The 21101-nt window shown below is 38.0% G+C and overlaps 2 protein-coding genes across 3 annotated transcripts in view; one reads left to right on the top strand and one right to left on the bottom strand.

The window, feature by feature from the left end:
• The window catches only part of ARHGAP19 (Rho GTPase activating protein 19), a 59688-nt gene that overhangs the window by 17682 nt on the left and 20905 nt on the right, over positions 1 to 21101 (bottom strand). For both annotated transcript variants that reach the window (XM_081075025.1, XM_081075026.1), the window contains 5 exons: positions 15617 to 15882; positions 14648 to 14728; positions 12950 to 13159; positions 10214 to 10440; positions 7959 to 8045 (listed from right to left, as the gene is read on the bottom strand). In XM_081075025.1, coding sequence (XP_080931151.1) covers positions 7959 to 8045; positions 10214 to 10440; positions 12950 to 13159; positions 14648 to 14728; positions 15617 to 15882 — 871 coding nt within the window. The remainder of the gene's footprint in view (positions 1 to 7958; positions 8046 to 10213; positions 10441 to 12949; positions 13160 to 14647; positions 14729 to 15616; positions 15883 to 21101) is intronic.
• LOC308507848 (translation machinery-associated protein 7-like) lies at positions 3023 to 3354 on the top strand (the record flags this gene model as incomplete). Its single annotated transcript, XM_081073588.1, has 1 exon — positions 3023 to 3354. The coding sequence occupies one exon, from the start codon at positions 3023 to 3025 to the stop codon at positions 3203 to 3205; it is 183 nt and encodes a 60-aa protein (XP_080929714.1). The 3' UTR covers positions 3206 to 3354.

The raw sequence follows: 21101 nt of genomic DNA, 5'->3' as shown, positions 1-21101 counted from the left end.
TGCTAAGGAAATCTGGAATTTGCAATGTAAGAAAAATAGAGATACAAATATAAAGTAAAAGAAATCAATTTAGTGGTTCCCAGAGGTTCAAACAGGAGGGCAGTCGTAGATGAGAGTAAAAGGGATCAAATACATGGTGATGGAAGAACTGACTCTGGGTGGTGAACACACAACATGACATACAGATGATTTATTACAGATGATTTATTACTTGAAACCTATGTAACTTTACTAACAATTGTCACCCCAATAAACTTCAATTTTAAAAAAAGTCAAAAAAAAGCTCTGTAATGTTAAATTTGAATTGAAAATATTACTATGAACTAATAATTTCTTGTTAAAAAAATTTTGATCTACTTCCTTGCCCTCAAAGAGCCAATGACACCCCAGAAACAATGAGTATACCTAGTGTTAAAGAAACCAAGGCTCCTTGGACAAAATAATTTATTCCAGGCCCAGAGCAGAGCAAGAACAGAGTGAGCTGGGGACATTTTATGCCAGAAAGGAAACACTCAAAGACTAATAAGAGTTCTGTCAAAAAGACACAGCAGGAACCAGCTTGGAAGAACAATCACAGGCCAAACTGGGACAATTTGAATATCAAAATGAGTACTGAAATTGACTAATATTTTGAATAACTAAAAATCTACGCGTCTATAGAGATACTCATTAAAAAAAAAAGAATGAGACAGACAAAAGCTCTTCTCCAAAGAAGAAAGTCCCCTAATAAAGATTAAATAGAATTAGAAAAATCATTACTTTGTAATACCCAATGTAATCATAGATTCCAGCAGGATTATCGATGGATGCTAAAATCATCATACTATGCAATCTCCCTGCAGGTTACTTACTGTTATAAAGGGGAAAAAATGTACCTTTATAATTGAGATATGTGGCAGCTAGCAAAATTCGCATCACTAAGAGTGAGACAATCTGACAGTCTGTGCCTCCTCATGTGATGCAATATGCTGCAATATGATATACACAAACATCACCTAGGAAGTATCTTTGCCAAAATTGCTTAACCTAAATCTTCTAGACCTAACTTCCAGTTTACAGGAACTATACAGAAGAGGATAGAGGAACAAGTTAAATGACCTTGATAAAACAGTGAGACAAATACAGAATGTGGATATTCTACAGCGCAATTGGCCTGAATGCTGCAACAAATCAATGACATGAAACAAAGGCGTAATGATTATTCCAGATTCAGAGTGTCATAATAATCAAAAGCAATGCATAAACCTCAACTAGTTTATGTTTAAAAAAAAAACACAGCTATGAAATACTTTCAGCAATTGAAGAAATTTGAATTCGTACTGAGTATCAGCTGAAATGAAATTCTTGTTAATCACCTTAGATGTGGTAATAGTACTGTGACTATTAGGAGAAAATTCTTATTCTTAGGAGATGCATGCTTAAGTAGAGTGAAGTATCATGATGTCTGCAATTTACTGTCAGTGGTTCAGCCAAAAAAAAAAAAAGTATGAATACATAGAGAAAGAAAGCTGAACATTTGCTGAATCTGAGGGAGAGTGTTCACTGTCTTGCCTTTTGTACTTTTCTCTGTGTTTGAAAAATTTCATAATAAAGTTTTTAAAAAAGAAAAAGTCTTGTGACAAAGACATTATGGTATCTATAGCTTAATTTTTAACTTGAAAAACTATAAAGCGAGCTCAAGACCAAAAGTAATTTCTTCCAAACAAACACCACCTACTCTATAAACTTTAAAAACAAACAAAAACTCTGCCCCAAAAGAGATAATACAGTTGAAGGGATACCCAGAAAAGGAGCCAGAGGCAGACTGGTTTAAATGAAAATCTGAGCACCTTAAGTATTTTACAATTCACAGGAAACAAAAGGACTTCCCAGATAAAATGGGAATTGGCCTTAACGGTATTTATAGGTCCCTAGGAAAATATGTGGTGACTCATGTTGGAGATAAAACCAGACTGGGTCAGATAGTAGAGGACAGAACTACAAATAGTTAAGAGGAATTTTAGGGAAAATGATAGGTAGAGCAGGAAAAAAAAATACAGAGAATACAGAATGAAGCAACATTGGATGAAGGTGGTGAAAAATCCACCCAAAGAAGCCTGAGAACAAGACGACGACAAAGCAAAATAACAAATCTGGGGTGAAACAAGACCCCAGAATAAGTGATAGAGCACACAGAACAATCAATCATTTTTTATCCACAGGAAAAGCTCAGGGAAGAACCTAATCAGCCAAAGTGGTGAAGCAGGTGCCCACAAGGATAACAGTTCTGACCCAAACAGAAACAGGAGAGACTGAGACCAAAATAAATCTCCAAAATATTTTCTTTCTCTCCTTTAGAGATCAACAAAGTTTCAAACAGTGCTCACAACAGCCTGGAAACAAAGGGAAAGTAACAAAAAAGAATCAAAACCCCAAGGATAAGAAGCCGAAAGAGGAATCTGTGGGAGAAAAGAGTAAAAACAGAGAATGTAAAGAGTCTAATCATTAGAACTTGTACCAAGCTGAATTACATCTAGGAGACTGTACTCTAGTTTTATGTCTAAGGTTTGTACAATCTGTACTCTCAAAATCCTCTAGTGATTTGTTATCTTACATGGTAAAAGGGACTTTGCTGGGCTGGTATGAAGGACCTTGCAATGGGGAGATTATCCTAGGTTATTCGGGTGGGTCCAGTATAATCACATGGGTCCTTAAAAGCAGAGATCCGTTCCCAGCTGTGGTCAGAGGGAAACGTGACTACAGAAGAATGATCAGAGAGATGCCACATTGATGGCCTTGAAGGTGGAGGAAAGGGACCATGAGCTAAGGAATGTGGGCAACCTCTAGAAGGTGGAAAAGACAAGTAAGCAGATTCTCTCCTGGAACATCCAGAAAGGAATGGAGCCCTACCAACACCTTGGTGTTAGCCCAGTGGGACTCATGTCAGTCTTCTACAGAACTGTTAAGATAATAAATTTGTGTTGTTTTAAGTCACTTAAAAAACAGTCCTTGGGCAGGGTCTGGGGAAGGGGCGGCAGGCGCCATGTCTGGCCGCGAAGGTGGCAAGAAGAAGCCCCTGAAGCAGGCCAAGGAGATGGACGAGGATGAGAAGGCATTCAAGCAGAAGCAAAAAGAGGAGCAGAAGAAACTCGAGGAGTTAAAAGCGAAGGCCGCGGGGAAGGGCCCGCTGGCCACAGGTGGAATTAAGAAATCTGGCAAAAAGTGAGCTGTTCTTGTGCCTGGGGCAATGGTGATCCTTAATTCCATTCCAGTTTTAACATTTGGATTCCCTGCCATAAGACCTGTTGCCACCTATAGCTAGAATGAAGTGTTGTTTTGGAGTCTGTTGTACATTTAAGAATAAACTTTTGTAAAAATAATTAAAAAAAGATAAAAAGAAAAAAAAAACAATCCTTCACAGTGAAGTACAACTTCATTATATAGTACTTGAATTATGTACACTAGACAATGGGAGAGTGAGAAAGGGCTCCAAAGGCCAAGAGATCAGAAGGTGGAAAGGCTAGAAACCGTAAGGTCTGGTGAGCCTCTGAGATTCCACCTCTCCTTTAACTTGTGGGTGGTGGCTATGAAAAGCTAACCCCGTATCAATAGCAACAAGAAAACTCAATGGAAGATTTCTATTAGAAACTGCAGTTAGAAATTCCCCATTTTGATTCACAGCTACTGTCAAGTAAAGGCTTTACTCTCCATCCTCACAGCTCCTCTCTACTTATCTCCCATAAATCAGTGCTTTGGAACTAGCTCTTCCCCCAAAACAGGACGTATATAAAGAACTGGTCTGAAAAATACTTGTTCATCATTAAAAACCATTCTTTCTCCTAAGTCTAGTGCTCTAATTCACTTACCTAGATCTTGACCTCTGACTGACTATAATCTTTGGCCTGGGCACCTACAGCCATGATGCATCTCTGACCCTTTGTTCTCCAGCCCACGAGGTAAGCCAAACATGCTGACGTGAACACTTCTAAACGCTAGACTGGATCACTTACCATCGATAGCAGATAAATCCCAGAGTGGCCTCCATGTCCACACCCTACGTAATCCCCTCTTCTTGAGTGTGGGTGGGACTTGTGACTTGCTTCTAACCAATAGAATGTTGGTGACTGACTGTCACTCTTGTGATGATTAGGTTACATTATATGGCCAAGGTGATAGGGTGGCATGACCATGATTAGGTTATGATTTACCGTAATATACATACTTATTATACACAAATGTATATATACTGCTTCATCTTTATCTTGTTAGCACACACTAGAGACTCTCCTGCTGGCCTTGAAGAATCAAACTGATATGATGTAAGAAAAGAGACAAAATGAGGTGAAAACTTAAATAAAAAGGAACCAGGACGAGGCAGAGCAATGAGGCAAGAAAAGAAACAAGACACAAAAATTGGAAAAGAAGAAATAAAATTATCTCTGTTCATAGATGATATGATCTTATACGTAGAAAGTCCTATAGATTTCACAGAAAAATTGTTAGAAGTGATAAACAAATTCAGCAAAGTAGCAAGATACAAAGTCAACACATAAAAATCGGTTAGATATACAATAAACAACCCAAAAAGGAAATTAAGAAAACAATTCCAGAGCCGGCCCAGTGGCTCAGGCGGTTGGAGCTCCGTACTCCTAACTCCAAAGTCTGCTGGTTCGATTCCCACATGGGCCAGTGGGCTCTCAACCACAAGGTTGCCGGTTCAATTTCTCAAGTCCCCCAAGGGATGGTGGGCAGCGCCCCCTGCAACTAAGATTGAACACGGCACCTTGAGCTGAGCTGCTGCTGAGCTCCCGGATGGCTCAGTTGGTTGGAGCACATTCTCTCAACGGCAAGGTTGCCGGTTCGACTCCTGCAAAGGATGGTAGTCTGTACTCCCTGCAACTAGTAACAGCAACTGAACCTGGAGCTGAGCTGCGCCCTCCACAACTAAGACTGAAAGGACAATAACTTGAAGCTGAACGGCACTCTCCACAACTAAGATTGAAAGGACAACAACTTGACTTGGAAAAAAGTCCTGGAAGTACACACTGTTCCCCAATAAAGTCCTGTTCCCTTCCCCCCCCAAAAAAAATATATATATTAAAAAAAAGAAAAAAGAAAACAATTCCATTTATAATAGTATCAAAAAGAATAAAATACTTAGGAATTAACTTAGCAAGGAAGTGAAAGACTCATACAGTGAAAACTACAAAATACTGCTGAAAGAAATTAAAGAAGACATAAATAAATGGAAAGATATCCCATGTGCATGAATTGAAGATGTCAATATTCCCCAAAGTAATCTACAGATTCAATACAATCCCTATCAAAATCCCAATGATGGTTTTTACAGAAACGGAAAAATCCATCCTAAAATTCATATGGAATCTCAAGGGTCCCCAAATAGCCAAAACAAACTTGAAAAAGAAGAACAAAGCTAGAGGACTCACATTTCCTGATTTTAAAACGTATTATAAAGCTACAGTAATCAAAGAGTGTGGTACCACATAAAGACAAACATGTAAACAAATGGAATAGAGAGTCCAGAAATAAATCCTCACATATATGGTCAAATGATTTTTAACAAGGGGGCCAAGATTAAACAATGGGAAAAGGACAGTCTTTTCAACAAATGGTGCTGGAAAAACTGGATATCCACATGCAAAAGAATGAAGTTGGACCCCTACCTAACACCATATATAAAAATTAACTCAAAATAGATTCATGACCTAAATATAAGACCTAACACTATAAAACTCTCAAAAGAAAGCACAGGACAAAAGCTTCACGACATCGGATTTTGCAGTGACTTCTTGCATATGACACCAAAGGCGTGGGCAATAAAAGAAAAAATAAACAAATGGGACTTCATGAAAATGTTTAAATTTTGTGCCTCAAGACATTAACAATAGAGTAAAAAGGTAACCCAGAGAATGGGAGGAAATATTTGCACATCATATAGCTGAAAGGCATTAATATCCAGAATATAGGGGGCCGGCCCGGCGGCTCAGGTGGTTAGAGCTCCATGCTCCTAACTCTGAAAGCTACCGGTTCAATTCCCACTACGGTTCGATTCGCACATGGGCTCTCAACCACAAGGTTGCCGGTTCAATTCCTCGACTCCTGCAGGGGATGGTGGGCAGCGCCCCCTGCAACTAGCAACGGCAACTGGACCTGGAGCTGAGCTGCGCCCTCCACAACTAAGACTGAAAGGACAACAACTTGACTTGGAAAAAAATCCTGGAAATACAAACTGTTCCCCAATAAAGTCCTATTCCCCTTTCCCGATAAAAAAAAAAAAAAAAAAAAAAAAATCCAGAATATATAAAGAACCTCTACAACCCAAACAAACAACCCAATTCACAAATAAGCCAAGGACTTGAAAAGCCATTTCTCCAAAGAAGATATACAAATAGGCAACCAGCACATGAAAAGATGCTGAACATCACTAATCATTAGGGAAATGCACATGAAAACCACAATCAGATACCACCGTACACCCATTAGCATAGCTATTATCAAAAATAAAATAAAATAAAATAACAAGTGTTGGTGAGGATGTGAAGAAATGGGAGTCCTTGTGTACTGTTGGTGGGAATGTAAGATGGCCCGGCCACTATGGAAAACACTATGGCAGTTCCTCAAAAATTAAAAATAGAATTACCATATAATTCAGCACTTCCACTTCTGAATTGAAGTCAGAGTCTCAAAGAGATATTTGTACACCCACGTTAGTAGCAAGATTATTCATAAGAGCTAAAATGTGAAAGCAACCTAAGTATCCTTACTGGGTGAATGGATAAGCAAAATATGGAATATACATAAAATGGAATATCTTTCATCCTTAAAAAGGAAGGAAATCCTGACATATGCTACAAAATAAATGAACCTTAAAAACATTAAAGTGAAATAAGCCAGACACAAAAGACAAATTCTGTATGATTCCATTTATATTAGGTACTTAATAGTCAAAATCATAGAGACAGAAAGCAGAATGGCAGCTGCCAGGGCCAAGGGGGAAAGGGAAATGGGAAGGTATTGTTTAATGCATACAGAATTTCCATTTTGCAAAATGAAAAGAGTTCTAGAGATGGATGGTGGTGATCTTTGCACAACAATATGAGTATTATTAGTGCCAATGAACACTTTTAAAAGGTTATGATGGTAAATTTTGTCATGTGTATTTTACCACAATAAAAATTGAAAAATTGGGGGAAAAAAGGAAAAAAAAAAAGGAACCAAACCTGGACGGTCTTCAAAATTCTCAGCCTTTCCATATGGTAAAAGATACTATAATTAAGAAATTCACTATCAGGAAAGTGCACTCTAAAAAAAAGGCCAAGTAAATGACTATACAACCTTTTGCTAAAATCTATGAACATCAAAAGTCAGAATACTCAGTCACACAACCCTTTCAAGAGAGTAAAGGTGTGCCTCACAGATCCTCTCACTCAAACCAGGGCTTCTAGGAAGCTTAGAGGTATTATCCCTCAGCATTCTCAGCAGGAGAGCAGGTAGAGAGGGCTTATCTCCAAAATATTTGTACATGTGGCTTTTGTCTCATGGAGTGACTCCCACTAAGACCCACAAAGTTCTTGAGAAAACTACGTCGGCAGAAACACTGCTAGTTTGGACTAAAAAGGACAGAGTACAAAATGGAAGAACGCTGTCAGACCCTCAGAAGTCCACCGGCAGGAAGCAGGTAGCACTCAGTGACCAAAATATGCTGCCTTCCAAGGAAAAGGACGATGACTCGGGGTGAAGCCAATGACCAGGGGGCAGAGCCCTCCCTGCTCGGCCTCCAGGCCCCTCCCTATTGCTCCCCACCTTGGTTGTCCCCTCTGGGTCTCGCCACTGCCTGCCTAATCTGCTTTCCAGTCCCAGTCAGGGCCTTTCTTATCCAGTTATCAGTCATCTTTATAGCCCTGCTTAGGATCCCACCTTACGCCCTCCTCCTTGTCCAAATCCCATCCCTTACCTACCTTAAAAAGTTTCTGGGAGTGTTTAATCATAAAAGCCATCCCATGGTTTAACTTTGCGATATTTTCTTGAAGGTCATTTGCAGTGACCTGTCCAGAGGAAAAGAAACCAAAAAGCGGGAATTAAGAGCTGGGAAGTAGAAGGCAGCTAACCCCATTTACTTACCAATAATCTTATTCTTTCAAAAGTATGAAAGCTTCTATCCCTCTATTAGGTGCCTCTAATACAGCATTTAATTCTGGAAAGGCTTTTTGTTTCAACAGATTTCCACTGGAGTGACATAATCTAGGAAGAATCATGTGTCCCTGAAGTGACCAGGTAATCTTTGAGCACCAATCTTCATGTCCTAATTCTGCTTGAAAATTAGGCATGCAAGCAGAGTTGCTAAAGATATAGTCAGGGAAAAGGGTCAGGAAAAACAGAATGTGTACCAACAGCCAAGGACACTGCATCTTTAGAGAACCTGGAGTTTCTCCAAAGACAAAAAGAGAACTGTCACTACTAACTGATACCAAAGGCGACATCTGTTTCTTAAAAACAGGGCCGGCCCGGTGGCTCAGGCAGTTAGAGTTCCATGCTCCTAACTCCAAAGGCTGTCGGTTCGATTCCCACGTGGGCCAGTGGGCTCTCAACCACAAGGTTGAACCACTGGCAGTTCAACTCCTCGACTCCCACAAGGAACGGTGGGCTTCGCCCCCTACAACTAAGATTGAACACAGCACCTTGAGCTGAGCTGCCTCTCTGATGGCTCAGTTGTTGGTTGGAGGGCAGGCTCTCAACCACAAGGTTGCCAGCTCAATTCCTCGAGTCCCGCAAGTGATGGTGGGCAGCGCCCCCTGCAACTAGCAACGGCAACTGGACCTGGAGCTGAGCTGCGCCCTCCACAACTAGGATGGAAAGGACAACAACTTGAAGCTGAACGGCACCTTCCACAACTAAGATTGAAAGGACAACAACTTGACTTGGAAAGAAGTACACACTGTTCCCCAATAAAGTCCTGTTCCCCTTCCCCAATAAAATCTTTAAAAAAACAAAAAAAAATCCAGTCAACTGGTCACTGATTCCCTTCTCTTGTTTCTTCTGCCTCGTTTTAAGCACTTCAGCATCTCTACTATCCCAAAGCACTCATCCTCAACATGTATCTTTATAGGCACAGATTGCTTACTCCTTTTTCACAATCTGTTAGCTGGTTCTAAAATCCTTCCATTATGAAGCTTGATCTCCTTAATATGGACATATGTTGGTGTGTCCTCTCCTTCTCACCAACTAAACATCCACCCCAACTTCGTCCTCACCCTCCACCCACCTTTTTCTGGGCAGATGTTATTTCTGACCCAGAACTTTAGATAATTTTGGCACTAGTTACTTGTTAGGTTAAATGTGCCACATAATCTCTCTCCTTTACCTTCCTCTTCTCATTTCTTATATCCCCCAAATACTTTCTAAGTCACCACATCCTATATATTTCTATTATCTTTCCAACTACTTTGTCAGGTAAGAAAGGTACTATTATGCCCAATTTACAGAGGAGGAACCTAAGCGTAGAAAGGGTCAAGAACACAGGTCACAGCTGGTTTTCAGCTTCCAACCCAGGTATCATGGCTCCCAATTCCATCCTACAGTATAACCTGTATTATGAATGGACAGGAATATGAAGCTATGTGCTTCCAGGTTAAGAATTAGTTCAAAAGACTTTAAATAATTTATTTCTCATGTAAGTCACAGAGAAGGTCATGATCTCAGTAATAAGAAGCACATTCAGCTTTATCTAAGGAAAGAGTATCTACAGGAAACAGAAAAGTTAGGACAAGGCAGGATTGTTCTAGTATATATTACCTATCTAAAAGCTTACTGACATTATCCTATAAGATCATATAGCTCTATTCTAAACTTATACTATGCAATCTTCAGAAATGAATTTGCTTTCCCAAGAAGGCTTTCATGTTAAGAAGGAATTCATATTGACCAGCCTAAATGGGTACTCTAGTTTATGCAGTAGTAGCTATAATTTTCCACTAAGAGTTTCCACTAATAAATTGTCATTCAGGTTTATCAGAGATTGATTTATAAAAGAGGTTAACAGGAACTGGGCCCCTCAGGTTTGATGACTCTCAAATGAACTAATAAAATAAGTTCCCAAACTTGTAAAGCTGAAGACTAGACCTTGGACCCTTGATAACCTCATCAGGGTACAGTCACAGGGTGAGGCCCAGCCCAGGAAAACCCAGCAGTCTTTGCTCTTCCCCTCAACACTCACATTTTTTGGCCACAGGACATGGGGTGCAAACATAAGGGCAAGGTTGTAGGCAGACATCTTATTCTTGTCTTGTTTCTTTGCTGTTTGGTACAGGAGATCGAGCAGTAACTTCAGCAAGTTACGATTGGGTGGAGGGAGAATGAGGAAGAGCAACTGAAGAGCCTCAATTTGCCGCTCCTTATCTGGTACACTGGTCTTGTTTCCTTTATCATCAAACTGCATCAAATCTTAAGGATGAAACAGAGGATTGCAAAGAAGGGATAAAACACAAGGAAAAAAAAAATTAATGCTCCTACTGTTATTCTCCCCTCAACTCCAAAGAAAGAAAAAAAAAAGAATCAGACATAAACAAAGATTATAGCAAAATATAACAAAATAATTTCAATACAATTCAATAATAAAAACACAAAAACCTAATTAAAAAAATGGGCAAAGACTTGAACAGATATTCCTCTAAAGAAGATATACAAGGGCTGGCCCGGTGGCTCAGGTGGTTGGAGTGCCGTGCTGCCCTGGGCTACCATGTGCTGCCATGAGTGGCCAGTGGCCAGTGTGAGTGGCTGGCAGCCATCATGAGTGGCCAGCAGCCACTGAGAGCTACCGTGAGCTGCCTGACCGATGACTGGAGACCGACTGCCTCAGCCAAAGGGAGCACAAGGCTCATAAGACCAGCATAGGCCAGGGAGCTGTGTCCTACACAACTAGACTGAGAAACAACGGCTTGGACTGGAGTGGGAGGGTGGGAGGAGGAGGAAGAAAGAGGGGGAGAAAAAAAGAAGATATACAAATAGGCAATAAGCATTCATAAACTCAGCATCATTAGCTATCAGGGAAATGTAAATCAAAACCACAGTGAGACACTACTTCATATCCACTAGTATGGGCTGTAATAAAAAAGACTGACAATGACAAGTGTTGGCAAGAATGCTGAGAAAATTAAACCCTCCTCCGTTGCTGGTGAGAATGTAAAACAGTACAACCACTTTGAAAAACAGTTTGGCAGTTCCTGAAAAAGTTAAACATAGAATTAGTTACCATATGACCGAGCAATTCCACTCCTAGGGGTACACCCAAGATAAATAAAAATATGTCCACACATTTTTAATAATTCCTCCCCCTTTACTTTTCCTCACCCAGATAATTTACTGCTAAAGGAAGTATAAGAGTGAATTATACTCTGATAACAGGATAATCCAGGCAGCTTCTGGATTCAGAATGATTGTTTCTCCCCTAACAGAGTACATAGGTTATCAATAAAACAGTCCCCTGGATAATCAGAATTTCAAAGGACACCAATAACCATTTGGGTATAATTCATATAGACACGAAAATGATTACAGTGTGTTGTTTAAGCTGCTGAAATGCAGTAATAATTCCAGGTTTAGGGAAGGCAGGTCATATTTCTAGAAACTGCTCCTTGTTAATGTGAAATTGAAAACAAAACCCTCTTCCAGTTATCAGCAAGGCGTTTCAAATGCTACAACTGTACCACACCTCAATATGTTCTCAAAGAACAGTGACTCACAGGGTAGGAAACGGGAGGATTTCAAATATTGTACAAAATTCACTCAATAGGAAAGCAAACAGAAAAAGCACTCTTTATGTTAACCCTTATAAGAAGAACTTATCAATATCTTCCCTATCTTTTTCAAAGATTCAAGAATTTTATTTCTCTCCAAATTAATTGTGAAGTTACATAACATTCTAGTAATATTTACTCATTTGTATCATCTGGATTGCTACCGATAGTGCTAAAATAATCTAATCTTACTAGATTTTACAAATTCAAACTCAGTTTTTTTAATGTAGTAAAAATTATTCAAAAGAGAAAAATCTTATATTTTGTTCCTTAAAGTGAGAAACAAGAGGAAAATGTTCAAGGGCAGAAAACTAAGTACATGCAGTATGGACTTTGATGCCTATAGCAGCAGAACAGTTATACAATTTAAGAACAAATTCCCTACCACACAGGCATAAAGGAGAATAAAGAAATTATGAGCTGAAAATGGAACATTCTCCAAGATACATTAAAAAAAAAAAAAGCAAACCCCAGAACCATGTATATAACACCCTAGCATTACATAAAACGAGAGAAAAGGAATAAATGTAAGTACTTGTAAGTCTATAAAATATCTCTGGAAGGATCCTTGAGAAATCCTAGCATTGGTTGCCTCTAGGAAGAAAAACTGAGTGCTGGGGAATAAGCGTGGGAGAGAGGCTTTTCACTGTATATTCTTGCGAACCCTTTGAATTTGAATTATATGAATGTGTTGCCAATTTAGAAAAAAATAAAATTATTTTTAAAAAACAAACTTCCAAGAGTAGAGAGGATTTCAAATGAGGCATAATAACATTTAGCAAAAGTCTCAGACCAAGGCAAACGTGGCACCCCTGTAAGCCTCTCAGGTATGTAAATCAATCCGATAAAAAGCATACATTTACGGAGCAACTAAAATATTCAAAGCACTATACGAGGATCCGTCAGGGATGCAAAAATAAACAAAACCCAGACCTCATCTTCAAAGGAGCTAATTTAGCAAGAGAAACGTTGGATGAAATCAAACGTAGCTGGCCCATACTTACAGGTACCCACAGAAGTCCAGAAATGTCATGAAGTCTTAACCAACATTAGCAGAAGTATTGCTGTGGATTAGTTACAAACAACAGAAAATTCCAAAGGACTTCACTAAATTGAAAGAAATGTATTTCCACCTCCTTCTCACCACCTATACTCACCAGCAATTTTGAGGTGTGCGTGAAAATGTTTGTGTGTCAGCAGGGGCTCAGGTAACTCTCCTAGAAACATCTTCAGCAAGGTGGCGACGTCATTGGAGTGAAACTCCCCTGATTCCAAGTCAATATCCGTTCCATTATTGAGAGCATCCCTTAAAATCTGCTGCCGGACACTATTCCCTGGTACTCTAAACAAGCCCTCTACTCGCAAGTCTATTTAGCAAGGAAGAAAACAGGCAGGACAGGCAAAAAGGAAGCAAAAAGAGAAAGTATGATTAAAATAAGTCATAAAAAGCTACTTTACAGTTGAAAGGCCCCTTACAAGGACAGTGAAGAAGGTTTTTGCCCTTTTACCCAGAGTAGTTTAGAACCCACTGGCCCCTGAGGACATTCCCGAGCGCCTGGAGATCTTCCAGACTAAGAGGTGGTTTGCCCAGCACTCAATTCAACCTCCTGAGGCACCATATGGAGACTGAATTTAATGTAAACAATCAAAATGAGCTTGAAAAATAAGTAGAAAGAAAAGACAAATCGCCCCTGAAGTCCCCTTCCCTTTGGCCAACCGAGACTTTGTTTGAAGGCTGAGCTCATCTGTTGAGGTTTGTTGCTCCTGTAAATGGTTTCCCAGCCCAAAATGAATCTGGAGTCTCTGTGTTGCTCCAGGAATTGGAACTCTGACCTGACCTCACCTTTCAGTCTAAGAGTCTCGGAAACTTAGGGTCATCCCAACTAAACTATGCTTCCCTCCCAACTAGGTTCTATGCTAATCTAAGGGGATAGAAAAGGTAGGACATATAGTTTGGGTTTGATCTGGAAGAAGCATGAGAGTTCCCGTGCGCAGCTCAGGTACATATTTATCTTCATATAACTCCCTAATTGAAGGGTCCAAGTTCACATGCCTGTACGGCCAAGCAGGTAACAGTAAATTAAATGAACAGGAATCATAACAAACTAGAGAGCACACACGTGTGTTCTAGCTGATTGTGTCAAAGCGGCAATGGGCCCAAGGATGCTAGATCTTCCTATCATCCCAAGAAACTGAGAACCTCAACTTTCCCCATTTTAAAACACAGATAAACTGACTTTGTTTTTAATTTAATCATTTGCCAACCAAATAAAACATGAATGTAGATGACTCAAGCCCTTAGGCTGCCAGATTACAACCTCTACTCTAGCTCCTAGCAACAGTGTCCACATAGAATAAGCCATAAATGTTTGTGTTGAATTTATCAAAGCATCATATAATGCCACACATTCCACATACACTCAGCTGTCCAAGTACTTAGAGCAATGACATAATCAGCATGAGTACTGGAAAATGAAATAGGAATTAAGAGAAGAGTGTATTTTTATCATAGAATTCTAGGGATGAAAAGTACCTTTGGTGATAAATCATGCTCCCTTGAATAGACGTTATAATTCTTTAGGGACAATATATTTTTCCAGAAAAAAATGTCTAAATCAAGGAGAAAATGTGATTTCACAGACATTATCTAATTTATATACATCCTTGAGAAAAAACAACTATATGAATTGAAATTTAAAAGGAAATATATTTAGAAATATGCCACCTGAAATTATCATTGACTAATGTCTTTGTTGATGGTTAATTGGCACCTACTAACTCAAGGATGTGAACTTGCAATAGAAAACTGACAATCCTTTATTAACAAAGAACAACAAAATTTCAAGGAGTCTTACTTTTGTGTAGATATTCAATTAGTTGGTATATCTGGGCGATACCTTCCTCTGTCAGTGGGGATCCAAATACTACTCCTTTTTCTAAAAAAAAAAAAAAAAAAAAAAAGGAAAAAATAGGACAGGGCTATGTTTCCACAAATAGTACAAAATCAGCACACAAAAAACCACTCAAGCATCTTATGTTACAGTTCAGCAAATGGTTTCATGAGGTCAGTAAACAAAAGCCTTAGAGCTAGAAGTACACCAGAAAAATGCAACCCAAACGACTCTCAATCAACTCTATGCAAGTTTAATATTAGATGGTAGGTTCTTTGAAGGCAAAGACCATCTTCGTATTGAAGAATAATACCTAAACTGTTGATATTTAATTTAAAAACAAACAAAAAATAGAATTTAAGAATCCTAATTGTCAAAGCACAACAGATTATCCACTAGAGTTGGTACAGGGTCTAATCTGTTATAATGTTTAAACTTTCTGCTACTATGAAATAAAATAGTATCTCTTTCATATCTTATCAAAAGCAGTGCTACAATTTATTTTCTGGGAAGGTATTTTTTGGGGAGGTGATTCATAGGCATTTGCTTTATCAAAGCATTCCATGAAATGAAAACATTTGAGAACTAACTACTGCAATAAAAACATATTCAAACTTTCTTCACTGTACTCTCCCGCCGTGTAACTTTGTTTTTTAAAACATTATGTTAGTACAATATTAAAAGGGCATAAAAACCAAGGTACCACTGATAACTACCTAAACTAACGGTGTCGATCTCTCAGGCACTGATATATTTGCTTTAGTTTATCTAGACTGTTTTCATATTTTTATGAAAATTACTTAAGGTTTTACTACTTAGGGGGAAAAAATGCTTCACGGTTCATAGCATACTCCTCTGTGAACACGCAGATGTGAAGAGTAAAGCTCAGGGAAGAGCTGAGACGCGCCCACCCTTCACAGACACATCTCCTACCCTTTCGCTTGAGAGACATTAGAGACCGGAAGAATCCTGAGGCTGGGCCAGCCCCACCAGGCAACTTAAGGTCCACTTCCCCCATCAGCTGAGCCAACTCAGTTCCAGGTAAATCGATGAGCCTTGTGATATTGCTGACCACCAACTCCGTGAACACCTCGGGTTTCTCGTGTCGGAGTTTCTCCACAAAAAAATCAGGATTGAAGATAATGGGCTGACCTCGAAGGGAAGAATCATTGCAGATCACAAAATTGCAGATGGCATCACTGGAAAAAATAAATAAAACAGAAGAATCTTTGGGGGGGGATCATTTTTACATGGATTTCTCATGCCCTCTCAGCCACACAATTATTCACTCTTTCTGTGGGTTAATCTACATATTGGTCTTTTGGAAAACCTAATCCTGAATCTGCTGACTGCACAAAAGAAGATGATGTGGTCTTGTCGCTGTTCAAGTTATACCCACCTAGATACTTAGGAATTTAGTTTAAAGAAAAGATACCAGATAGCCTCTATGATATGTCCTGAATTTGCCTCTTAATTTCAGGCACACACTGTAGGAAAATACAGATCCTCACACACTCCCAAATCTAGTAGCATATTATTATAGAATTGGTAGTCACTTGGCCACATTTCCTTATTAAAACAGTTAAACCCTGAATTACTACTGTTAAATACTTGTAATACATCAGGCCTGCAGCTATTCCCCCTAACACAGCAAGGAGTAATCATCAAATTAAGGCCTTCTTGGGAATGCAACCAGTACTACACAGTATTTCCCATGCAGTGGTCAATTGCTGTCAGCACCAAGTTTAGATTGTCTCCAGTACCACAGAAACCACGTGACAGGAAGCATGATACCATTTAAGAGCTAAAACTATATCTAAAAAGTGTAATGGACATTTTGGAGACAATTACTCTACGCCTGGGGTTCTCTGGTTCCTGGGTCCCCACACAGGCAGGTATTTCCTTATCATCAGCCTCCTTTACTGAGCCAGGGACTCGTGAATTCTGTTCCTTATAACCAAAGGACTTCACTAAAATGGAAGGCACAGGTACATAAAATAGATGATAATTCAGGCTTGCCCAGGTCCAGATATAGCTTTTATTTTAAAATCCTTCAGTTCTGGATGCCTCTCGCCTAGCATCTAAGTTCAACCTTTTCTCAGACAGAGTCTTCTCTCTAAGGCACTTGGAAAAATTCTGCAGTATTTTGTTTCCAATTTCACTCTTCTGTGACTGAGGAATACTCAGCAGCTATGTTCTGTTGGCCCCTGATTTTAGCTGGTTTTCCACTCCTACATACTTGGATTATACTCCTAACAACGCTCCTTCGACTCTCAGAAATATTTCCTTCCCTATTCTTTGTTCCTAATGCCCAACTACGGTGCTCCTTTTTACTTTTAATATGGTGCTCCTTTTTACTTTTAATATGTTACCTATAAGAACAGTATTATTCCGTCTCTTAGAGCAGACCCATCACCACTTGTTTGTATCCATTACCAATTACCTCTAATGGCTTGTTCTAACCCTTATTATATAAACAGTCATCTATTATATAACCGAGGAGTAGCTATAACACAACCCGGAAAGGACAAGTCCTCACATCTTGTCAGGCAAAGTTGAAATTCACCTGACTCATACAAACATACAATAAAAACAATCACAACTTGAGTCTTCCACAACACTCTAGGTACCAAAGCACTGTTCCAGGAATAATGACTCCTCTAAATACTAAATATAACTACTCAAAAACACACTTTGCCAACACTTTATAGATAATTTTTAATAATGGCATAATGAAAACAAGGCGTGGGGAAACTCCACAGTTTATCTCTACTCCCTTGAAAAATTATTACACAATTTTAATCAACAGCCCAAATCTCGGTGGCTACTAAATTCCTTTTTTTCTCTAAAATGGTAATATAAGAATTTGCATAAAAATTAAAAATTGTGAATGTGCATTCTCAAGCCAAAAAGTCGTCAAAGAAAGAGAACTTAAAACACTTGTCTCCTTGACCTTTTTACAGGTTATTTTTCCTGTGTGAATATAAAGATGCCAATGATTATACTATAAGCCTATTAAAATCAAAAGCAACTTTATCCTAAACTGTTCACAAAGCCTCTTTTTTTATGTCAGCTTATTTCAGTCAAGAAGCAAGAGTCAATATAAAAACACTGTTTAAAATCACTGCCAATGAGAAATTGCTACTCTAAGAGAGCCCGAAAATCATGAAATGTGTTAGAGGTGAAGAGAGCCTTATAATTTATCAGGTCTGTATTATCATTTTATGGATTTGACATCCCTTTTAATTCTGAAGAACAGATTTCAGATCAAATTAGTTCTAACTTCTAGATGTGCAAGTATAGCATCCACTATATTCCTCAAGTAGAAACACATACTCATATATAACCTCCAGATCTTTATTTTATTACTATCCAGAGAAAGACTCAGCTAAGATTCCAAAATGTACATCACATCTGGCATTAAACTGGAGCAAATACACAAGTGAGAAAGAAGCTAGAAGCACAAAGCCCTAGCGATATCATTTCTCAACAGAATCCTTTCTACCTGGCCACTGCCCCCAAGTCTGCTCCCTCCTAAGTAGGTAGAATAGGTAGAAGAATAAATAAGGTCAAGGCTGCCCCTGCCTATTCACAAGAAAAAGATACCTTGGTGATCCTAACACACAAGTAACAAGCAATCTCAGCTTCTTTTCCCCTTCAGGCAAATCTTTCTCCCCTTCCTTCCCATGATCATTCACTCTTGTTTTACCCCACTTCAATTTCTTTAACCTAGTTTTTTCCTCTCTTCCTCACTTTTTCTCAGTAGAGCATCTGGAAAGACAAGATGTAAGGGAGAGGAAGGGTTAAAAAAGAAGTAAAATGGAAGCTGAGAGAGGGGAAAACGAATATAATGAGTTGTTTTTAAATTGTCCCCATATCATGAAGCCTGCTAATCCGTTTCCACGAAATACACAATACGATGATATAAAGCTGAGAATATCAAGAAGCATAGTTAAAAATTTAAGAGATTTCTAGCACTAAAGGGACAAAAAATACTATATTTAAGCAAAAACAACTTCTAATTCTACAGTATCATATTTTAAATAAACTAAGTTTGCTCAAGTTCAAGAAAAAAATTAATTTCTTACATAAGTGCTGAAAGCTTCTGATGAGGCATTGGTAAATCGAAGAGACAGGAAAAAAGCTTTCGCCTTGTTTGTGACAAAGGAACCCTCCTTTCCCTGCCCCGTCACAGCCTACACAAATTCCGGGCATGTTAGAGGACACAAGGGCACATTATGGGGCCTGAAAGGCAGTACTTATAAGGACTTGAAGTACTCATCTGCAAGTAGGAACAAAACAGAAATGAGAATCTGGCAACTACTCATTATTTGCCAATGCATAGATGAAGTTCAACAGCAGTCGCCCCTCACACTGAAAGTTGTATTAGATGAAACAATCACATAATGTAAGAGTATAAGGATAAGTATATTGTCTAAGATAGAGGGAAAAGTGATCCCTACCTCACATCATACACACACACAAAAAATAATAATAATAAATTCCAGACAGAATAAAAATCTACATACAGAAAGTCAAACTTTAAAATTTTAGAAAATAGTATAGAAGAAGAAATTAATGAGGCAGAAGAAAGGTCCGTTAAACAAGACATTAAAAGCACAATCCACAAAGAAAAGATGGATTCATTTAACTATATTAAAATTTAAAATTTCTGTACAAGATATGACATTATAAACAAAGTTCTTTTAAAAAAAAATGAAGTCACAATGCCTCTGGAGAGAGGAACTGGATGAAAGAACAGGAGTGGGAGAGAACTTTTCACTGTATGCTCTTTTGTACTTTCTGGATTTTTGATTCGTGTGAACATACTATCCATTCATAATAAATAAATAAATTTAACACTTTTAAAATAATAATAAAATAAAAGATAAGCCATAAACCGGAAAATAATATTTGTTATGAATATAAAAGGATTGTATTTAGAATTTGTCAGTATGCCGAAAATTTATTAAAAAAATACACTCAACTCAATAGAATATTCGTCAAAGGATAGGATCAAGTAATTCATAGAAGAGAGGGCCTAAATAAACATGAAAAGAATCTCAACTTTAGAAGATTTCAGGGTAAAGCAAATTGAAAAAATGGTATCTTTCACCATCCATCATTTTGGCAAAGACTATCAGATTCAGGCAACATCTTTTTATTCCTAGTTTGACAAGTATTATTTATTTATTCATAATCATGAGTCAGTGCTTAATTTTATCAAATATTTTTTGCATCTATTGATAATTATATGATTTTTCTCCTTTATTTTGTTAATGTGGTGAACGACACTGATTAATTTTCTAATGTTAAACTGACTTGCATTTCTAGGATAAACCCAATGTTGTTATGATGTATTCTCATTTTTATAAATTGTTGAATTTAGTTTGCTAATAGTTTGTTTAGGTTTCTTCATATACATTCATAAGTGAGACTGTCATTGGAATTGTCCTTTCTTGTACTGCCTTCATTAAGATTTTAATCAATGTTTACCGGCCTTATAAAGTTAGTTGGAGAGTGTGTCTTATTTTTCTATTTTCTGAAAAAGTTTATATTAGATTGTTGTTATTTCTTCTTGAAACGTTTGATAAAATTGGCTGATAAAGCCATCTAGACCTAGAGTGTTCTTTGTGAGAAGGCTTTCAATTATATATTCAATTTACTGTTACAGGCTATTTGAATTTTCTATTTCTCCTTGTATTAATTTTGGTAAGTTATGTATGTCTAGGAATTTGTCTATTTCACATAAATTTTCAAACTTTATTGGCATAATTTACTCTTAGGACCTTTTTAACGTGTCTAGGTTCCCGAGGGCTACCCTCCTTTTCCTGATATTGGTAATTCATGATTTCTCTCTTTTTTAATTTATGAATCTTACTAGAAGTTTATCAATTTTATTAGCTTTGTCAAGAGTCCAGCTTTCGGTTTTGTTGAATCCCTCTAGTACATGTTTGTTGTTTATTTCATTAATTTGTTTATTTCATTTAATTTATGAATCTTAACTTATGAATCTTACTAGAGGTTTATCAATTTTTATTAGCTTTGTCAATGTTCCAGCTTTTGTTTTTGTTGAATCCCTCTATTACATGTTTGTTGTTTATTTCATTAATTTCTGCTCTTATCTTTATTACTTCCTTTTTTCTACTTTCTTTACTGGATTCAGGATAAAGGTAGCACTGCCAATCGGTGGGGAGTGGATGACCTTTTCACTAAATGGTGCTGGGACACCTGAACATCTACAGAAAGAGAAAATGAAAATTGACTCCTATCTCACACTATATATACAGGTGAATTATAGCTCTAAAGGTGAATAGCAAAACAATAAACCTACTAGAAGGTAATATTCTTAAAGTTTAAGAATACATTCTTAAACTTAAAGGTGGCGAAATAATTTGTAAATAATACATAAAAAACA

This window comes from Rhinolophus hipposideros (genome assembly GCF_964194185.1).
Source record: "Rhinolophus hipposideros genome assembly, chromosome: 15".
Taxonomy (NCBI): domain Eukaryota; kingdom Metazoa; phylum Chordata; class Mammalia; order Chiroptera; family Rhinolophidae; genus Rhinolophus; species Rhinolophus hipposideros.
Note: the sequence above shows the minus strand (reverse complement) of the source record. Positions and strands in the feature narration are given on the sequence as shown.